Raw genomic sequence first — 22630 nt, 5'->3', positions numbered from 1 at the left:
TACAGAAAAGATTCACAAGAATGTTTCTAGGTCTGAGGAACTTCAGTTATGAGGATAGATTGGAGAAGTTAGAACTTTTTTCCTTGGATAAAAGAAGGCTGAGAGGAAACTTGGTCTAGGCATTAAAAATCATGAGTACCTGGACAAAGTCGATAGGGCGAACCTGGTTCCACTCATGAAAGGATCAAGAACAAGAGGGCACAGATTGAAAGTACTTGGAAAAAGAAGCAAAAGTGAGATGAGGAAAAACTATGTCATGAAGCAAGTAGTTAAGGTCCAGAATGCATTGCCTGAGAGGATGCTGGAGGCATATTCATATGAAGCTTCAGCAACAGGTTAGACAGCTTTTTGAAAAGGGAGAATGTGCAGGGTTGCAGGGAAACAGTGGCAAAATGGCATTAAGTAAGTTGCACATTTGGTGCAGGGAAACTGGGTGGTTTAGTCTGTTTCTACACTATCAATGCTGTTATTCTGTGGCAGGATGGTGGAATGGATGCACATGTAACGTGAACTTTGAAGCAGAGAAGCATGAAATAACACATTATTTTAGAAAGAACGAGGAGAGACAATAGATAATAGAGGGTACACAAGTAGCCGTGGAAGTAAACATGTACAGATTATTGAAGATGGCAGCAGTTTGAGGAAGCAGTTAACATGGCTTATAAAATTCTAGACTTTATAATTTAAGACAAATAGTACAGAAACCAAAGAAAATACATTGCACTCTTATAAAATGCAGGCCCTTCCTCAGCTGGAGTACAATGTGTTGTCTTGGCTTAGGGAGGGTGTCTGAAATATTTTCATCCATAATTCCAGGGATGAGAGACTTCAGTTCGATTGATGAGGGAGGAGTTTTCTCCTTGGAGCAAAGAGGAGAGAAGAGATTTGACAGAGATTGTGAGTAGTTTGTACCACATAGATGGGGAGAAATTGATCCCATTGGTAGAATAGTCAAGAACAAGAGCACATGGTTTTACAGAGTTGACCTAAGAACCAGGGCAACATCAGGAAAAACCTTCTTATGTAATGATTGGCTATGATAGGATCTGGAAAGCACTGCCTGAAAATTGTGGAGGCGGATTTAATTATGGCCTTCCAGAAACAAATGGCCAATTATCTGAAACAGAACAAAAATCCAGACTGCTCTGAATGGAGGGGTAACTTTCATAACTTTCTGACTCAAAGTAAAATGCCACCTTCATTGGTTAAACTTACATTAAGTCCATAGATTTTCATTAAACAATTGTATTGGAAAGTAACTGATTCTCAACCAGATCCACAAATTGCTGTAAAATTTTTTATTATGATGGTGGCCAATTTACTGTTATGCTTGTGCGCAATTAAGCCAATTGAAAATATAATTTTTAGAATTTGAATAGAAATAACACGTAATCAAAAAACATGATGAAAACCCATGCTAAACCACTCACAATGACTGCCAGTAATTTATTATTCAAATAGCAACCTGAGAAATTGTTGCTGTTTCTTCCTCCTGCACCTCAGAAACAAGTTTTAGGAATAGAGGAAGGTCATTAGGTATGTGTTCGTTTTTGTTTGGTTCACTGACAAATGCATATTTGACCTCCTACCGAAATTTAAATTGTGTTGATGTGAATCTGTTTACATTTTTCACAGTTTTTTAGTGGAATATTATTTCTCTTATAGGACTGAAGAGCATTGAATTGACACCTCTTGCTGCTGTTAGTGTTCAGTTGTTTTCTGCTGAAGCAAATGTGAAGGTTTCAGGATCCATCCAAATTACATTACCTCTTGGACCAACAGACCTAGTGACACATGCAGATGCCCTTCCAGCCTGGACTTTTGACCTAAAAATTGGTATGAATGAACCTCAATATCTATAATTTTGATTTAATGTAGAACAAGCCTAATACCTGGTGGGATGTAGTTTGTTTGTATACTAAAGTACAGCAATCAAGATATGAAATTGAGAGATACTACCTGTCAGTGAAATGGCCTGTTTACGTGCTTTCACTCAGTAGAAGAGTGGTAAATTGCAGTAGCATGTTTCTTACACAATTTCTGATGTCGACAGATGCTGTTTGGTTTTGATTTAAATGTACAGATGAAATGAGCTCTTGATCCTTTCAAGTAGTTTTTCAACAGTAGCTCAAAATGTTAGCCAATGAGCCCTGCAACTCAGTTCAATATCTGGCTGCCTGTTGCGTGGTTAAGTCATTTTCATCCACAAATCTACCATGAGGACTATTGATGTAAGCTGCACCTCAAGGTCGGATGAACTTTTCTGGGCTTTCTCCCTCAAGTGAGAGGTAGACTACTCATTTCCACATGCCTGAGTACATGGAGAACCCAACTGTAGACACTGTGGTATCAGAGCTGGTGGCTACTGGTATCAGATCAAGTGATGGGGCCGCATCATCAGTTTTGTATTACTGCTGTTTCCCTCCTGGGGCTTCTGTGTTAGTGCAGTTGGCAGTTCTAGGGTGCTGTAAAGCAGGAATTCAAAAAGACCTGTTCAGGATGGGAAGAAAGCAGCCAGACGGCATAGAACAATACAGCGCAGAACAGGCCCTTCAGCCCTCGATGTTGCGCTGGCCTGTGAACTAATCTAAGCCCATCCCCCTACACTATCCCATCATCATCCGTATGCTTATCCAAGAACTGTTTAAATGCCCCTAATGTGGCTGAGTTCACTACATTCTTGTTGAGAGTGTACTGGTAGTGAAAAGATACTTAATGCAGGAACATACCATCAAACCCAGTGTCTTCAGCGATACCATGAGGCTGATCACAAACATCATCTTGATGCTGAGAGCCACCTGCCACACAGGCCTTTGGAGTTGAGACATTCTTGTGCTCAACCATTTCTAGTCCACTCACTTTTGGTGTGAAGGAGTAAGGGCAGAATGTCAGTGATTGTTAGGATTGTGTTTGTTGATGAATTGTACAGTTAACAGGTGGGTGTGAGTGTAACATCATTAGAACATATATGACGGTGAGTTAGGCTGGCTGTACAGTCTGAATTTTAAATGCCAGGGACTTTTAGCTGGACGAGTGAAAGATAGGGTGTGTATTGAGCAGCCTGAGAAGATGATGGTATAATGGGTAGGAGATGTCTGGTGCAGATACACTGTCTGACCATCAGCGCCCAGGTGACATCTTCCAAATTCTTGTGGCATAGCTGACAGGGCCCAAATTGTGGGAGTGAACTTACTGCTTAGCAGCTCCCATTCATCATTGGAGAGTGGTCTTCAAAGGCCTTGATAGAACCATGCCATTAAACCTTCTGCCAATGTCCAGCACTATGCATGCCCCAATGCCTCCAAAGCAGTATGGAACCCTGTCACTGCCCTCAAGTTAATTTTGCTGTAATTTATGTTTAAGCAGTTTTCCTCATTCTGGTTTATTTTTGAGAGAGGCAGCCTTTCTTTTTGAGGCACCATGCTGTTTGTGAATAATGTAGCTTGTTTCTCCTGCTGAGCTGTGAGGCAGCTGACAGCATTAAGATGAAGACAGTAATGCTGAATCCGTTCAATTATAAATGCTACAATCGTCCAGACAAGGTACACCAAATTTACATATTTATCTGAATGCCCTCATCCAAAAATCAGAGCAATCCTATTTCTATGCCAGTGCCTTTCAAAGGCTGAAAAACCAAACTTTTTAATAACCTATTCCTTTAACACAAAAGGGTGGGACCAGGGTAGGACGGCTTTCCCATTATAAAGTCAGCCGCAGTGAAGATTGAGTTTGGCCTTCCTGTTCATAGGCCAATTGACACCCTTAAATTGGAACCACCCCCTCAAAAAAGACCATGGGCTTTTCCTGAGAAGCTACCTCTCTTATGTGCAGTCTGGGACCTGCATTGTTGTTCTTTGTTCTGGGCCTACTTCAGCATCAGCAGTAGCTATTTCTTGGAGGCGGGATCCTTTTTTTGACGGTACCAGGAACCTTGACTGCACACTGATTGAATTTGAACTGCATTCCGGGAAATAATGAGCTTGCCCTGACTTTCTGGCTGGAGAATGGGGTCAGTGCTGTGGCCATTACGTTACTGCAAAATGCCAGCCTTTAGCTTATAGTCGCAGAAAGTCTAAAGTTTGGTACTTCCGATCTAAGCACCAGATGACGAATTGCATGGGAACAGTGAAAAAAATGAAACATGTTCCAGCCTTTAAATTTTGAGGAATGGTTGAAATAAGCTGAAGAACTGACACGTAGGATAGAATTTAATGACTTCGCCTCTGGTGAGCATGTTGAGGAGAGGGTGGTATGCGGAGAACCTACCTCCATCCCACCTCTGTTTTATTATGTTTGGGGCAGAAAGACTTACAGATGGCTTTCTGTTTCTGTCACCAGTTAAAACCTTCTGGTGGCAGAAAGATTCACCATGTGGGCAACCCCAAAGTGACTCTGTCAGGGATTCTTGTGGACTTCCACAGATGTCTTTTGTTCAGAAGCACTCAGTGTCTGATCAAGGGGCCCAACATTGGAGGGGGGAGAGGCTCATTGAAAGCCAACACTGTCTTTCCCCAAGGTAATTTACCTAATACCAACATCACTTTCCGGTGGCCTGGGTCACACATGGTCCTGACCTTGGATATGTCAATTATTGGCAACAGCTGCTGCCTTCACAGTTTGGCCATGGTTCATAGTTGGGAGGACTCTTGCTTATGGTCCTTGGTCCTGAACAAGACCTTTTGCTGCTCAGTTAAATGCTGGTGCCACATAATGCATTGGGTCTTCCCAAAAAGAATAGACGTGGAACTATAACTGGCTCTCCAGCCAGCAGTCGAGTCTTCTTTGTCATCTGCATTAGATTCCACTCATAGATTATTGTGTTGAATATAGTAAATGGCATGAAATTAATTATGACCTAACTCTTATTTGCTGTATCACAGATTCCCTATAATATGGAAGAAGGCCATTCAGCCCACACCAACCCTCCAAAGAACATTCTACCCAGATCCACCACCTTTTCCATCCCTGTAACCCTGCATTTTCCATGGCTAATCCACCTAACCTACATATTCCTAGAGACTATGGGCAAATTAGCATGGCCAATCCACTTAACCTGCACCCAGAGGAACCCCACGCAGACATCGGGAGAATGTGCAAACTCCACACTATAGTCGCCTGAAGGTGGAGGTGAACTCAGGACCCTGGCACTGTGAGGCTTCAGAGCTCTCCGTTGAGTCACTGTTCAGCTCATGTAGCCAAGTTTATCATTTATTTAAAGTATACTTTAAGTACAAACTGATAAGATCCCCAATTCTAAATTGAAAACCAGAACTATAATTCCAAGTTTAGTATGTAACTGGCATTAGTTTGAATTGTTTCTTAAAAATATCTAATGTTGAATGATTCTTCCATTTTATTAATCCATCAAACCATAGCAGTTGATGGATTCCACTTGTCACTGTGGTATTTCATAATTCCTTAGGCATTGGAGACTCATCCTCATCTCTTATTACCAATTTTTTTTTGTTAGCAATCTGGAGCAAGTTGTCTCTTCACCCACTCAGCTGACTTTTTACGAAAACCTTTGAATCTGGGCTATAAGAGGAAAATACAGTTATTTCAATATAAAAAGCACGTTTTAGTATAAGTAACTGATTATAAAAGAACAGTCTTTAAATATAAGTAGAGTTGGCTATTTAGCCCCTTCAGACTGATCCACCATTTGCTGCGATCATGGCTTATATGTGCCCTAGCTCATTATGCTTCTTTACTGTGTCTGTTCGCATCTTTGGTCATCAATAATCAAACATTTTGTGTTTTAAAATTAACAATCGATTCAGAATCAACTATCATTTGTGGAAGAATGTTCCAAACTTGCACCACCCTTTTGTGTGAAGATATGTTTCCTAATCTGTCTGCATATTTTTGACTGTAACCCCTTAATCTTGGTCTTTCCAAGAATGAATATGCTGTATCTGATTGACCTTCTCTATTATCTCATTTTTTAAAATCGTTTAATTTATTTTCTAATCAACCCGTTCAGAGATGTTAGGTTACCCCTCTGGAGCAGATGGGACTTGAATCTGGGCCTCCCAGTCCAGGGGTAGGGACGTTACCACTGCAATCAAATCACCTGTTAACTTGCTAAATTTCAGGGAAAGTCACTTTGATCTCCTTGTGATTTAGCCCTTGAGATCCAGGTTTCATTTTGGTAAAAACCGAAAGAACTGCGGATGCTGTAAATCACCAAGGGCTCTAAGGAAGCATCACCAGACCTGAAATGTTAACTCTGACTTTTTTCTTCAGAGATGCTGCTAGACCTGCTGAGCTTTGCCAGCAACCTTGTGTTTGTTCATTCTGGTGAATCTACTTTGAACTCCATTCAAGTTATCCCCCATTATCCTCCTGAAGGTGTAATACCCAGGACTCCTCACAGTACTCCATACCATACATAATTTAAACTGGGCTTTTTAAACTGTCTTGTCTTCTGGATTTAAAACCCAGTACTCCATTAACATTTTTGATTATTTTCTGTACTGGCTCATGACATTTTGATGATATGCCTGTTTGAGCCCTCAATCTCTTTGACTTCCACTGATTCTAGTTTTTATCAGGGGAGGCAATGGCCTAGTGGTATTACTGCTGGACTGTTAATCCAGAGACCCAGATTACATTCTGGGAATTTGGGTTTGAATCCCATGTCAGCAGATGGTGGAATTTGAATTCAGTAAAATATCTGGAATAAAGAATCTAATGATGACCATGAATCCATTGTCAATTATCGGGAAAACCTACCTCGTTCACTAATGTCCTTTAGGGAAGACAATCTACCATCCTTACCTGGTCTGGCCTATATGTGACTCCAGACCTACAGCAATGTGGTTAACTCTGAACTGCCCTGTGGACAATTAGGGATGGACAAAAAAGGCTTCCCAGGCAGTGAAGTCCTCATCCTATTAATGAATAAAAGAAAAATCAATTAGACAATATCCTGTACTCTGCTATTTAGGCCCAACGTGGATGATGATGCATTTTCCTACATTGAAATTCATTTGCCACAGTTTTCTCATTCACTTAATAGGGTTGATATCTCTCTGAAATTTTAAGTTTCTATCTGCTCTGCTTACTATTTAGCTAACTTGTATGTCAGCAGTAAATTTAGACAATTAACCATCATCTGTGTTGTGTAATGAGTACACCAGGTATTTCTGCAGCATGAACTGTAAACTTCTTTAACTCTTTTAGTCTCCTTTAGTTTGTTTCAGATATTCCAATTTAAAATAACTAGCATCAACACTTTTGATTTAAACAAGATCAAAGTTATTACACAACTAGTCCTGATTCCTAAAAGGTACAAAATAAATGATGCTACAATTATTCGATAAAATAACTAATATTCACTTTAAAAGTAGATGTGATGCAAAGATACTTACAAAGTGGAAAATAAGATCAGTTGTTGCAGGCCTGTTACCTGCCTGAAGATTTTTTTTGTCTGAGGCAAAGGGTTTGAAAACATGAAATCAGAATTCAGCAGTTGCAATGTTTCTGTCGTTGATTAGTTGGAGGTTGCTTATACAGAATGGCTTAGCAGAACAAGTTCTGTGAGGAAGTGGACGCTCCTTTGATTTTGCTTCTTTGTCACTTTGGGTTGTAATATTTGGTAACTTGGTTCAGTACAACAGTCCATAACTGCTTTACTTTCTTTTTCGCTCCCTGTTGAAAACACTATTTTTGTTGCTGAATTCATTCATTCAGTCCGAATTGCTGTCTGATCTCAGTGGTTTGCTAGGGCCATTTCAGAGGGAAATTAAGAGTCAACCATATTGCTGGTCTCCTGGCATTATATGTAGACCAGATCAGATAACAATGACATATTTCCATCCTTAAAGGGTATTAGTGAATAAAATGTTTATTTTTAGGACAGTGGTGAAATGGTCACCATTAAGCAAGATTTAATTTCAGATTTTCATTGAATTCAAATTCAAGTGTCTGCTTTGGCAGGATTTGAAGCCGGGTTCTGGATTACCTGGTTCCGCGTCACTGCCACCCCTTGCTCCCACTTTTTCATACTATTTTGTTTAAGGTTTTGTTTTGTTACATCATGCTTCAGTATTGGGTGTTTGGTTATTCCAAGCCTGGAGCCTCATCCCTCCATTGTCAGTTAGTTGAGATAATTAACTTATAAGTGTTCCATCCATCAGTTTGGCTTTCATTGTCAGGTTGTGGTAATCTAAGATAAGCTGTTAACATCTCCAGGAAACCATCATCTATGATATTCAGTTTACCTCTGGAAGTGTACATCAGCTTTAAAAGGTTCTCATTTATCTGGGTAGGTCTGTTTGTAATCCACTTGAAGCCTTCAAGGAGCTCAATGTAAAAGGTTAGGTGACTTTTGGCAGTCAATTTTTAAGGTTGCTTCTTATCATTTAAAGGTGTAATATGATATCTGCCTTGTTCATAACAGTAGTTCACGAATAAAGATACACCTTAAATCTTATAGGATAGCTTATTTTTATCCTGCCAAATTGGGTAGTTGCCCAATATCCACATCTCTAATCTGCCAGTTTCCTAACTGGATTAATGCAGTTGTACATTTGCAAACATTACAGGTTCGTAGTAAGAGCCCATTTAGCCCCCCAAGCCTGCTGCACTATTTAATAAGATGGTTGCTGATCTGATTGTAACCTCAATTCACATTGCCACCTAATCCCGTTAGCCTTTTGCCATTTTGCTTTCCGAGAATCTATCTGCCTCTAATTTTAAAATTTTCAAAGGCTCTGCTTCCCTCTAATTTTGAGGAAGAGAGTTCCAAGCACACTTGATTTTCTCAGAGAGAAGTAAAAATCTGTTTATCTCTGTCTTAAATGGCTGAATCCTTATTTTAAAATGGTGACCACTAGTTCTGGCTTCTCCCACAAGAGGAAGCATCCTCTCCACATTGATCCTGTCAAGCCCTTTCAGGATCTTAAGTATTTCAGTCATTGCCTGTGACTTTTCAAACTCCAGTGGATACAAGCACAGTCTGTCCAACCTTTCTGCAAAAGGCAACTGCCTTTTACATGCCAGAATCTCGCAAACATTTGAACTCTGTCCACTGAGTTTGAGTCCTTCCTTGGATAAAGGAGACAAATACTGCACACAGCATCCCAGATATGTTCAACTTGTCTTCAGTCCTAATAGCTTTAGTTTAGCTAACGGCTTCTTATGAGGGTCTTCATTGAATGTCTTCTAGAAGTCTAGATAAATCATATCAATGGCTTATCTCTGTTCACTACTTTCAACATCTCTTCAAAAATTTAATCAGAATCATCACCTGTGTCTTATCCTTTACCAGCCCAGGCTTTGTCTCTTTGATCAGCTGAACATTTTCAAAGTGTTCCTTTATCTTGCCCACAAATATAGATTCTAGTAATTTCCTAACGGCAGATGTTTCATTAACTGACCCATAAGTTCTTGGTTTTATCCCTTTAAACTTTCTCAAGAAATGAAGTGATATGTACAGTTTTCCTATCCAGATGACAATTCTCAAATCAAGAGAACTTTGGCCAATTATAGTTGGGGCATCTAAAATGTTCTCACTGACTTTAATTAGTGATGTTTCTTTTGTTATAGTTAAAGTCTAATAATCTTGAGATAAATGCCTGGCTCACAGATATTCTTCTTTCATCCAAGGCGCCTGGGTAAACAGAGGACTTGGAAAAGTTAGAAAGGAAGGTGATCGACTTGTTTGGACGTACATGGCCCCTCATTTGGGTCACTGGATAGCTGCACCCTTACCTTTAACCACAGGTAAACATGCATTCTACGTTGCATTTTATACTGCTGGAAACTTGTTGCTGAAACCTTTTATTTCAAGGCAAATTTAAGAAAGCCAAGTTTTAAGCACAGAAATTTATGTTACTGGAGAGAGAAAAAAAACTGCTGACTAATTGGCCATGACATTACCTCGAGAAAGTTTCAGGAAGGGAATCTCCCAAGCTGTTTTTAATTTCAAAAAAGGCCAGTTGACTTCAGTTGGTTGAGTCACTGACAGGAGAGTGTGTGACAGGGAACAGTTGGCACCCAAGCTTCTGCTTAATTGAAAAAAGCATAATAACTGGGCACGTTATTTCTATTTGTAAAGGACTAGGCCCTGTGTATGAATATAAACCGTTTGTAACAAGCATTAAGTGAGTCATGTTGTAAACTTGAATAATAATTTTAAATTGGTTGTTAGTATAGTTCTGGGCACACTTGCTGATTGTTTAGTAAGTGATGTATAATCACAGAGTTGCGTCGAATGTTAGGCTCTGTTTTGAGTTTTTCAAGCATGGGTTAGATTAGTATGGTCAGTACTCTGCCTGTTGTGAGTAGCCAACAGGACATGCTTTTTGTATGATCCACCAGTTATTTTGGGAGGTGGAAATGTGGCCTCCATAACTGTCATCATACTGACATAGAAACTCATACTGGATTGCTAATTTGTGTGGTTGGCAGGATTTTTTTTGGCTTGATAGCAATATCCTGTTGGTGGAAAATAGCATTTGTGTTGCTACAGCACAGAAGTGGTTTGAAACCTCTAGCTCCATCTGTTGCTCAAATGTTTGAGACGCCTTACCCTTCCAAGGAAAATTGTAGTAGAGTAGAACATGTTTAGGACCAACAGTTGCAACCTTAGACAGATTCATGATTTTGCATGATAACAATTAACAGATATTTGATCAGGATAGCTTTTATCCCACAGGATAACTTTGACACATTTTAATTTAGTATTAAGCCTGTATGGTAAAGAAAGAGCTTGGACCAAATTTACACGCTTGCCAATAAGGTCAATTCTATAGTTCGTGGAGCTATAAGAATCCAGATCTATCTATTGACCGGAGAAGGTAGGTTTGTAATAGACTGCAGAGACGAACCCATTTGGCGTTTTCACAGAAAGGAAAGAGAGTTTGTTTGATTACTCCCTGAGCTCCTGAGTAATACAATACAATAAACATGTTAAGATTTGGGAATCATTAGTTTTGTTTGTGGGAAATGGATCTCTGTGCATGAATTCATGTTGCTTTTCACAAGTGGCTTGACTGATTAACTGAAGTTAGTTGTTAAGTAACTATTATGATACTCGGGATTGTTCAGCAAGTGTTGACCAATATTTGAATTGTACCTAACAGTGGAGATCTTGGATTCTGCAACCATGAGCTGCTTGAATATTCTCTGAATTCACTCTATTACAGGTTGCCTTTTTTAAAAATCATGCAGTAGCTTGAGATCCCTACAGTTCCCATTGCTCTCTCTATGCCAATGTCTTAGTCTTAGAGTCCATGCGCTGATTATTCAGCTCCTGTCACACAAATTTTTGTAACTGTTTGAAAATAGCTTTCGAGGCAATGGCTGTCTTTTCGGAAAATACCCAAGTTCTATACTAGCAAGTAATTGGACTTATTTCTTATCATTTTTCATTTTAGCGCTGGTGTGCGAGATTATTTTAGGTTTATAAACTTCTAGGCATTGGGCAGAACAGTGGAACAGATTGAATTCTGAAAATTCATAAATAGCGGGCATTATTCTTGTATTTGTTTCAAAGGTGAATACTTCATCAATTTGGCTACTTGAGACATCAGAGATAAACCTTACTTTGTCCTTTCCCAGTGTCCATGAAGACAGCCTTCAAAAGATTACCCTCAAGATGAAGCTTTTTTGCGTATTAACTGATACTGAAATATTGACTTGCAGTTTGCAACAGCTTTTTTCTCAAGATTGTTCTTGCATGCACAAAGATTTAAATCTGAGGCTGGGATCTTAACATCCAGATCACTCACAGACCCTGTCTCCGTGTTGTGTGAGTGATAATGGGAACTGCAGATGCTGGAGAATCCAAGATAACAAAGTGTGGAGCTGAATGAATACAGCAGGCCAAGCAGCATCTCAGGAGCGCAAAAGCTGACGTTTCGGGCCTAGACCCTTCATCAGAGAGGGGGATGGGGAGAGGGAACTGGAATAAATAGGGAGAGAGGGGGAGGCGGACTGAAGATGGAGAGAAAAGAAGATAGGTAGACAGGTGAGTATAGTTGAGATAGGGAGGGGATAGGTCAGTCCGGGGAAGACGGACAGGACCTCTTCATCTCCAACTGCCGTCGAGACATCAACTGCCTCAACCTCTCCACCCCTCTCACCCACTCCAACCTCTCCCCCGCAGAATGGGCAGCCCTCCGCTCCCACCCCAACCTCACCATCAAACCTGCAGACAAGGGTGACGCAGTGGTAGTATGGCACACTGACCTCTACATCGCCGAGGCCAAACGCCAACTTTCCGACACCACCTCCTACCGCCCCTTTGATCATGACCCCACTCCCGAGCACCAAACCATTATGTCCAACACCATCCATGACCCCATCACCTCAGGGGACCTCCAACCCACAGCCTCCAATCTCATTGTTCCCCAACCCTGCGCGGCCCGTTTCTATCTCCTTCCCTAAATCCACAAACCTGCCTGCCCTGGTCAACCCATTGTCTCAGCCTGTTCCTGCCCCATCGAATTCATCTCCACCTATCTAGACTCCACTTTCTCCCCTTTGGTCCAGGAACTCCCTACTTATGTCCGTGACACCACCCACGCCGTCCACCTCCTCCAGGACTTCCAATTCCCTGGTACCCAACACCTCATTTTCAACATGGACGTCCAGTCCCTATACACCTGTATTCCGCATGCAGACGGCCTCAAGGCCCTCCGCTTCTTCCTGTCCCGCAGGCCCGACCAGTCCCCCGCCACCGACACCCTCATCTGCCGAGCCAAACTTGTCCTCGCCCTGAACAACTTCTCTTTCGATTCCTCCCACTTAGAGACAAAGTGGGTGGCCATGGGTACCCGCATGGGCCCAAGCTATGCCTGCCTCATCGTACGTTATGTGGAACAGTCCCTCTTCCGCACCTACACAGGCCCCAAACCCCACCTCTTCCTCCGTTACATTGATGACTGTATCGGCACAGCCTCTTGCTCCCCAGAGGAGCTCAAACAGTTCATCCACTTCACCAATACCTTCCACCCCAACCTCAAGTTCATCTGGGCCATCTCCAACACATCCCTCACCTTCCTGGACCTCTCAGTCTCCATCTCAGGTAACCAGCTAGAAACTGATGTCCATTTCAATCCCACTGACTCCCACAGCTACCTAGAATAAACCTCCTCCCACCCACCCTCCTGCAAAAATTCCATCCCCTATTCCCAATTCCTCCGCCTCCAGCACATCTGCTCCCAGGATGAGGCATTCCACTCCCACACATTCCAGATGTCCAAGTTCTTCAAGGACCGCAACTTTCCCCCCCGCAGTGGTCGAGAACGCCCTTGACTGCGTCTCCCGCATTTCCTGCAACACATCTCTCACATCCTGCCCCCGCCAGAACCGCTCCCAGAGGATCCCCTTCGTTCTCACATACAACCCCACCAACCTCCGGATACAACGCATCATCCTCCGACACTTCCGCCATCTACAATCCGACCCCACCACCCAAGCTATTTTTCCATCCCCACCCTTGTCTGCCTTCCGGAGAGACCACTCTCTCCGCGACTCCCTTGTCCGCTCCACACGCCCCTCTAACCCCACCACACCCGGCACCTTCCCCTGCAACCGCAGGAAGTGCTACACTTGCCCCCACACCTCCTCCCTCACCCCTATCCCAGGCCCCAAGATGACCTTCCGTATCAAGCAGATGTTCACCTGCTCATCTGCCAATGTGGTATATTGTATCCATTGTCCCCGGTGTGGCTTCCTCTACATTGGGGAAACCAAGCGGAGGCTTGGGGACTGCTTTGCAGAACACCTCCGCTCGGTTTGCAACAAACAACTGCACCTCCCAGTCGCGAACCATTTTAACTTCCCCTCCCATTCCTCAGACGACATGTCCATCATGGGCCTCCTGCAGTGCCACAGTGATGCCACCCGCAGGTTGCAAGAACAGCAACTCATATTCCGCTTGGGAACCCTGTAGCCCAATGGTATCAATGTGGACTTCACAAGCTTCAAAATCTCCTCTTTCCCCACTGCATCCCAAAACCAGCCCAGCCTGTCTCCGCTTCCCTAACCTGTTCTTCCTCTCACCCATCCCTTCCTCCCACCTCAAGCCGCACCTCCATTTCCTACCTACCACCTCATCCCGCCTCCTTGACCTGTCCGTCTTCCCCGGACTGACCTATCCCCTCTCTACCTCCCCACCTATACTCTCCTCTCTGCCTATCTTGTTTTCTCTCCATCTTCGGTCCGCCTCCCCCTCTCTCCCTATTTATTCCAGAACCCTCTCCCCCTCCCCCATTTCTGATGAAGGGTCTAGGCCTGAAATGTCAGCTTTTGTGCTCCTGAGATGCTGCTTGGCCTGCTGTGTTCATCCAGCCTCACACTTTGTTATCTCTGTCTCCACGTTGTATTTGTTTTATTGACGCTGTACTATTTTAATATGGAAAGACCCTAATCAGGCCAGAAGCAAACTTAGTGGTGCCAGGAATTGCTTGAATTCAGAATCTAGAGCTGAAACTTTAAGCTCTGTGGCAGACGGTAGCCACGAATGAGCTTACAGATTTAAACAGGAAGGATAGCTGTGGCCCAGCAACCTCACAGTGCATACAGTAGCCAAATGGTCAGTCACAAGGTACCTACCACGGCTGAGCAGAACGGGCCTACTTTGTGCCACTGCTTGAGCACCTCAATCTGAATAACGTTTTTTTTAATCACTTCAGTTCATCATCGGCAGCATCATAAAAGCACACCACAGAATTCACTTTTCACATTGCCGCTTTGAAAAATTCTTCCTGGTTCTTTCAAGCTATTAACAAGCTCTTTGATGAGCTGAACAGACAGTTAATTGGAGGTGAACTGATTTCTAGCCCCTTTCCACCAGTGCCCTCACTTTGAAAATTGTGCTTCCTTCCAAGGGATTGGAAGATTGGCATGCCACCTGGGAGTTCTGTTTTCAAAGCCTGCTCACCTGCAACTGGCCTCGCCCCGTACACATTTGAAAATCCTGCCGTCTGTGTCAAATTTCTAATCAGTAAAGCAGCTGCTTAAATCTCAAACAAGATTATAGGGCAGTAATTACACTCTTCATAAAAGTCAATAAAACAGAAAACCAAATTCTATCTAATAAACGTACAGAAATAAACTTTCAAGTTCATTTCAACTACCTACCTTGAAAATAATCAGAGAAAGTCCGCCAAACTCTTTGTTACTTTTTCATTCGGAATGAGAAATTGACTTTGGCAAATAGCAGTAATAGATTAGATTAGATTCCCTACAGTATGGACACAGGCCCTTCAGCCCAACAAGTCCACACCACCCCTTGAAGCATCCCACCCAGACCCATCCCCCTATAACCCGCACACCCCTGAACACTACGGGCAATTTAGCACGGCCGATCCACCTACCCGGCACATCTTGGACTGTGGGACGAAACCGGAGCACCCAGAGGAAACCCACGCAGACACGGGGAGAATGTGCAAACTGCACACAGACAGTTACCCGCGACTGGAATTGAACCCGGGTCCCTGGTGCTGTGAGGCTGCAGTGCTAACCACTGAGTCACCGTGCCGCTCAAATAGACTTTATTGCTATTCTATATTTTTCCTCTCTGCCATCTGTCATCTTATTGGTACATAATGTTTGCATTTTGAATATTTGTTATTCCAGATAACTACTGTTCATTTGACTGAAACTATCAGCCAGGATTTGTAGTGTCTTTCAATCACTTTAATTATTTTTCTCCTGTCCATATAAAAGTCTTGAATCAAATTTAAAATATGTTAACAAGCCCACACACTCATATCGTCTGTCTTTACATTATTACAAATTTTCTTCCCTCCTTATTTTTGAGTCTGACCCTATTCCAGCTCCACAAGCCGCACCCAGTTTCCAATCTGTCGGAGTTGGCAAGTAATCATCTTTCAGGTCTGTCATTTTCAGCATATAATCAGCAATAGCAGCTGCGTATGTGTGATCCTGAGTATGTCTTGCACATTTTATTTGCTCCCTTGCATGTCCCTACTGCACTACTTTCATACCACACAATGGAATTTAACAGACATCATCTGACATTGATTATGTAACATTAGCATCCATTATGAACTATCCGTACAATATGCGTTACCCTGTTGTAGGTTTTGAGAGTTCTGCTTCAAAATCTTTATCAGTGGAGGCAATGCTGTTTATTGGAAGGGAACATCTCCTGTTGTGAGAAGCATATGGGAACCGTACTGTAAGAGAAAGAGAGAGAGAGAGAGAGAATGGCTAACACGAATAGAATTAGCAAGAAAAATGTACAATTATGCCATGGGAAGGTAGGAGAGTAATTTCAGAAAATAATGATTGTGTTGTTTGTCAGTGCCCTCACAGAAAATTAATTGATGTATGACTAAGTCCCCCCCCCCTCCATTATTTCATTTATATTGCATCATTAAACCTAGGAATATGTTCTGCTGTACTTCATATAGTCAAACACTATTTTGTACCAGGGCACATAAAATGATGTCAGAACAGGTCATCTAAATTTTGAGTAATGTGGAGGTTTAGGACCCATGCTATCAAAGGTATGCATTTAGACAGTGGAGTGATTAAAATCAGATGTGCTTGAAATACAGGAAAATTCTTTAGTTTCTATAATGTATTACTAATGACCTATTTTAATTATTCATACATGACAAACTGCTGAAATTTTGAGAGGTGAACAGCATTTGTCCAGAAGAGACTAGAGGCAAAAAAAATACATCAATGGCGATTAACAGGAAATCTGATTGAGATACTGAAATTATAAAGGATTTTGAGATAAACTAGGATAGCTATCAACACTGGTTGATGATTGAGTGACTAAAGGGTAGCAACTGAAAATAGAAGAAAAATGGAGAAGCTAAAGGTTCCTTTTACACTGAACTTTGTTAGGGCATTAGCTAGAATCTAGAGGAAACAGAAAGGTAGGGGATAAATATTAAAAACAAAAATAAGTGTGAAGTGTTATTAGGAAAGGGATTAGTTGGATAGTTACTTCACTTACCCAATATTGATATTGTAGGCCAATTAGCTTCCTCCTCTGCAGTAAATTCTGTGACTATAATACTTCGTACTATGTTAAGTCAAGCCTATAAATTTCACTAACATCCAAATTTACTTGCAGAAACTAGACAATCACATGATCTACTTACTCAAAGATGTGGAATCATAAAATTAATTTCTAGTTTGCATTTGGTATGAGGTTAAGAAATGCAGAAAGTCTTTGCTGAGTACTACAGGCCTTTGTTAGTTCACATAATCATTTGGTGCTGACTGTGAGTTTGTTTTCAAATCAATCCATTCAGAGATGTTATTACATAACTCTTGAGCAGGTGGGACTTGAACCTGGGTCTGTTGGCTCAGAGATAGGGACAGTACCACTGTGCCCCAAGAACACTGACTAATTTTTTAACCATTTGTAGCATATTGCAAACGTGATTAATATTAAAACTCTCTGCCTTATATTTAGGTACAATTGGTCGTATTGCAAAAGATATCACCACCTACCATACCTCGCTCCTCGTGGCTATATTAGGAGGAACTGCAGTGATTCTTGCAGGATTTGTGGCTGTGCTGTTTTGTTACTGCAGGTAAGACTTGCATATCTTTGCATCTGGAGATTGCTATTTTATATCTTTGCATTGTTTACATAGTGTGTAATAAAATGTAGTGAAGTTATTAATTATCATGTGGTCATTGATTGAAGCACTGTTCATAACTCAAATGCCATAGATCGGCTTGAATGGGAGATGATTGTAATGCAGTGGGAACAAATGAAAACGGTGTTCAGTCGATAGCATATCTTTGTCACAGTGTCTGAAGTCGGTGTTTTTACAATTACTCAGCACTCTGCAAAGGTCTTCCCTTTATAACTACAAGTCTGAAAAAATACCTTTATTTGAAGCTTCAACCATACTGAGAATTCCTATCTAACAACCTGCATTGAAAACTCTGTTTGATCTGATTTGCTGTGACAAGTTACATCACAGCAGGTGAGGCAATCCAAAATATTATAAAACTATCAACAGCATTTGTAAAAGAGACAACCCAAAATGTTATAAAGAAAAGTCAGTTCATTTTATTTTAATGCTGTTTAACCCTTTCTGTCACTGCAGTATTCAGTATACCTGGTATCAACCAAATCTCTGTTGCCCTTGTCTTTACTTGCTCCAAGTTCTGTTCATCGATCACTTTTGTGCTCACTGATCAACATTGATACCTTGGTCAAGCAGTATTTTGATATTAAAATTCTTATCTTCATTTTCAGTCTGTCTGTGGTCGCCACCCTCCTTATCTTAGTGACTTCCTTCAACCTTTCAACATTGAACCATATTTGCATTACCCTAATTCTGGCCTCTTATGCAGCTCAATTTTAATAGCACCATCATTGCCATGACACCTTGAAAGTCCCAAGCACAATGGTTCTATTCCTATATCTCTCCTCCTGTCGAATTCTTTTCCTCCTTTAAGAAACTCCTGAAAACCTATTTCTTTAAACAAGTTTTGTCCCTCTTATTTAGGATCTTCTGTGGTTCCATGTTCAAATATTATTTTATCAGCCTTTCTCTCCAGTATTTTGGGATCTTGTATTATATCAGGCTGCTGTATAAAACTCTTATACCTAACAACAAACTTAATTTTTGGTTAAAGATCTATTTTGGCGCATGCCCGTTACTATTTGGAAATGCTCAAACATTCATAACTTTTGTTTGAAATGAAATCTGTACACAGATAAAGAACCCTTTGCCTGCCACATCCATTGACCTGTTTGCTGCGGAACTGGTTAACAGTCAGACATTAGGTGACTTGCAGCTGCATGGGCAATAGGTTGAAAAATATTCAAGTTTTGGGCAGCAGTTTAGTAATGCTTATATCCTGGATAAAAGGAGATTGAGGCAAATTTAAATTATTGGCTTTCCTCCTTAAGCCCAAGATTGTTACATAAGATTTTCTGTTTTCAACCAACCCTTTACTGAAGTAGGCTGAGGCACAGTTCCCCAAACCCTGTGTGTTTCTTTTAGACGCAATCTCTAAGACTTTTTAGTTTTATTAACAAAAACACTCAGTACAGAGAATGCCTTCCATGCTTCATTCACACAAAAACATCATACAAGGTAGAATGAAAAAGGAAGGAAGGAAGGGAGGGAGGAAGTTGGAAATTCTGAATTTCTTTTAAAAAAAATAATGGGGGCATTACTTTATGTGACTTAAAGAGTTCAATAGGCCATTATCTAATTCAGTGCCTATCAGTTGTCTCATCTTGTAGCAATTATTTTCCTGGGATGCAGGTAGATGCTGTATGAAGATGCAGCAATATTTCTTGTGCCCTTGTGCCAATTTGGTAAACAATGTACGAGAGTTCTTTGGAGATGTGACTTCTGGGAGAGAGAGATGCAAGGCAGTCCTTCTGGCTGTTAAGGCCAAAAGCTGCTTTTCTGGTGATGTCAAGATAGCAACTGAGTTAGAATTCCTGACCTGGGTAATTAGCAAGTCAACAAGTTCAGATTTCAATCATATGACAAAAACATGTATTTCAGGGACTGAGATTAGAAGTTTGTTATGCTAATAGTGTATCTTTACCTCTTCCATTAGAGTTTAAATGTAAATTGAAGAGGAATCTGTAAAGCTGATCTGCTATCTCACCGTGTAAAATTTTAATAGCTTCATACAAAAAGGCTGCAATGCCCATGAGTGTTATTGGAGGAAAGGTGGAGGCTCTGTTTAAATGTACATGTGCGAATCTAATTGGTATACAATGTGTTAACAAACACAGCCACGGGCATTAGCACTCATTTTAGCATGGTGGACCTTAAGGTTTTCCTTTGTTCAAAGCTAACTGGAAACAGAAATCTTACCTCACAGTGTTATGCTGCAAAAGGGGGCCATTCAGCCCACCACACCCTCGCCGACTCTTCAGACAAGCATCATCACCTTGTGTTAATCTCGTCCTCTTGCCCCAGATCTAAATAATCGTTCATTGCCCCTGATGTATGCATCAATTGAACTTGTTACACCTCACTTCCAGGCAGTGTATTTCGTACCAACTATTCACTGAGTGATAGGTTTTATCTCTTTTTCCCTATTTCTTTTGCACATCTCTTTAAATCCATGCCCTGTTGTTCTGGTTCCTTTTACAAACAGGGCCTTTTTCTTCCTTTCTGCTGTATCCACCCTGCTTATGATTCTGAAAATCTCCTCTTGGCCTTCTTCTCTCCAAAGAGAACGATGTCAGCTTCTTCAGCCTATCCTCATAATTGAAGTTTCTCATTGTTGTAATTAGTCTGCATTCTGCATTCACATCTTTCTTATAATATGGCACCCACAACTGTACACAGTGCCCTGGGTGAGGTCGAACAAGTATTTTTTCACAAGTTCAAATCACCTCCTCGCTCTTGCACTCTTTGCTCCTATCAATAAAGCTGAGGACTCTTGTACGTTTTATGAACTACTCTTTCCACTTACCCTACCACCTTCAATGATCTGTGCACATATACAGCCAGATCCCTCCACTCTGATATTCCTTTTAGACTTGTAGCCCCTATTTTATATTGTCTTTCAACCTTTTTCCCACTAAGTATATCATCTCTCACTCCTCTGCATTGAACCTTATCTGCCATCTATCTGCACACTCTTCCAACTTGTCAGTGTCTTTTTGGAGTTCTACACTGTCATCTTCACAGTTTACGATGTATGAGGGGAGTCAGGATCACAGAATCCCTACAGTGTGAAAACAGTCCCTTCGGCCCAATAAGTCCACACCGACACAAAGAGCGTCCCACTGAGAGCCGTCCCACTAACCTGCACATCCCTGAACACTACGGACAAGTTAGCATGGCCAATCCACCCTAACCTGCACATCTTTGGACTGTGGGAGGAAACTGGAGCACCCGGAGGAAACCCACGCAGACACTGGGAGAACGTACAAATGCCACACAGTCGCCCGAGGGAGGAATTGAACCTGGTCCCTGGCACTGTGAGGCAGCAGTGCTAACCACTGGAGTTCTGGACAAGGGTCATTTAGCAATATTGACATTTTGTGAATCCAGCAACATTGACCATTTTTAAAGGAAGCAGAATTTAAATCAGAAAATTAAAAGTAAGTTCAGTTTTCTTCAGGATTTCTCTTCATGTCCCCTGCCCATGATGCTTATCAAAATCACAAACTTTGTTATTAAGTTGATACAGTATTAGTTGGGTGTGTGCTTCCTTGGGATTTTATTTGCAGGTTTTAATTCAGAATATTGAAATTATGGATGAAAATCGGTGCTCTTTCAGACATCTAATGTTATTCTGAGGGTGGATTTATAGTAATATGTTGAAAACTATGCACAGTGGAACAGGTTTTAATCTTACTCTCATGTGCCAAAAGTAAACAGAAATCATAAAATGATTTAACAGAGAACTGTTAGCCCAATGCTGCCCCTTGCTCCATGTCTAACTAAGTCGGAAAGAATGATATCTCAGAAGGAAAGGCGTTAAACTTGCAAATGACAAATTCTGATCTGACTCATTTTGAGTTCTTCAAAATAGTGCTGAACTACTTTCAATTCCAAGAATTTTGTTTTTAGCAGACCTGGAATTACCTGTTAAGCGCAGAATTCATTAATAAAATCTTCACAACATTGATGATCAGGTTCAGGTGCCCAGCCTTTGATTCTATCCCCAACAAATATCAGGCCCAGAGTCATCATTCAGCGTGAACATGGCTGATCCAGTGCCATACATCTGCTATTTCCCTATGTTCCATGGTACATGGAGTGTCTTGGAATCAGTTTATTTTTGAAATATACTCACGCTCGGCCCTTCTGCCTTACGTTGTGGAGAATTCCATAGCGTTAACTCCTAGTGAAGTAGTTTTTCCTCATCTCAATCCTAAATTGTCAACCCTGTATCCTAAGACAATGACCCTTGTTATAATCTTCCAGCCAGGGGACCATTTATCTTGCATCCAGTCTGTCCCCAGCCCTGTCAGAATTTTATATGTTTCAAACAATTCCATTCTTCTCAACTCCAATGAATACAGGTACAGTTGACCCAGCCTCTCTTTATTAACCAAACCTGCCATCACAAGATCATCTTTGTGCACCTTCGCTGAACTCCCTCTTTGGCAAAGTGCATATTTTCTTGGGTAAGGAGACCAAAATTGCACAGAATACTCCAGGTATGGTCTCACCAAGGTCTTCTTTGGCTGCATCAAGACATAAAAACAGAAACATTAAACCAGCAAATTTGGCATTATCTGTGGGTTCAGAGTTCTACAGAAGACTCGGACTGGACTTGAAATATTAACACTCTTTTTCTGCCTCTACAGGTGCTGCCAGTTCTGTTTTTATTTCAGATTTCTACCATCGACAGTATTTTGCTTTTATCTTTGGTCTTGTACTCAAATCCCTCTTGCATTGAAGGCTAACTTTCATTTGCCTTCCTAACGACCTGCTGTACTTGGATGCTTACTTCCAGGGACATTTATACAAGAAGACCCATGTCCCATTGTACATCTCCTTCCGAATCTACCATTGTTTAAATTGTAATCTGCCATTCGATTTTTTTCCAATTGAAGTGGGTAACTCTACATTATACTACATGTGCCATGTATTGCCTGCTCAGTCAACAATCACTATAAAGGCTCTTCTTCTTCATCACTCACAATTCCTTGTAATCTTGTGTTGTTTTTACATTTGAA

At 41.3% G+C, this 22630-nt stretch overlaps 1 protein-coding gene across 1 annotated transcript in view; it reads left to right on the top strand.

The window, feature by feature from the left end:
• The window catches only part of fam171b (family with sequence similarity 171 member B), a 53102-nt gene that overhangs the window by 23846 nt on the left and 6626 nt on the right, over positions 1-22630 (top strand). The window contains exons 6-8 of the mRNA XM_059647648.1: positions 1666-1836; positions 9613-9729; positions 17417-17537. Of these exons, the coding sequence (XP_059503631.1) occupies positions 1666-1836; positions 9613-9729; positions 17417-17537 (409 nt within the window). The remainder of the gene's footprint in view (positions 1-1665; positions 1837-9612; positions 9730-17416; positions 17538-22630) is intronic.

This window comes from Stegostoma tigrinum, chromosome 7 (assembly GCF_030684315.1).
Source record: "Stegostoma tigrinum isolate sSteTig4 chromosome 7, sSteTig4.hap1, whole genome shotgun sequence".
Classification (NCBI taxonomy): domain Eukaryota; kingdom Metazoa; phylum Chordata; class Chondrichthyes; order Orectolobiformes; family Stegostomatidae; genus Stegostoma; species Stegostoma tigrinum.
This window is presented reverse-complemented; position numbering and strand designations above follow the sequence as displayed.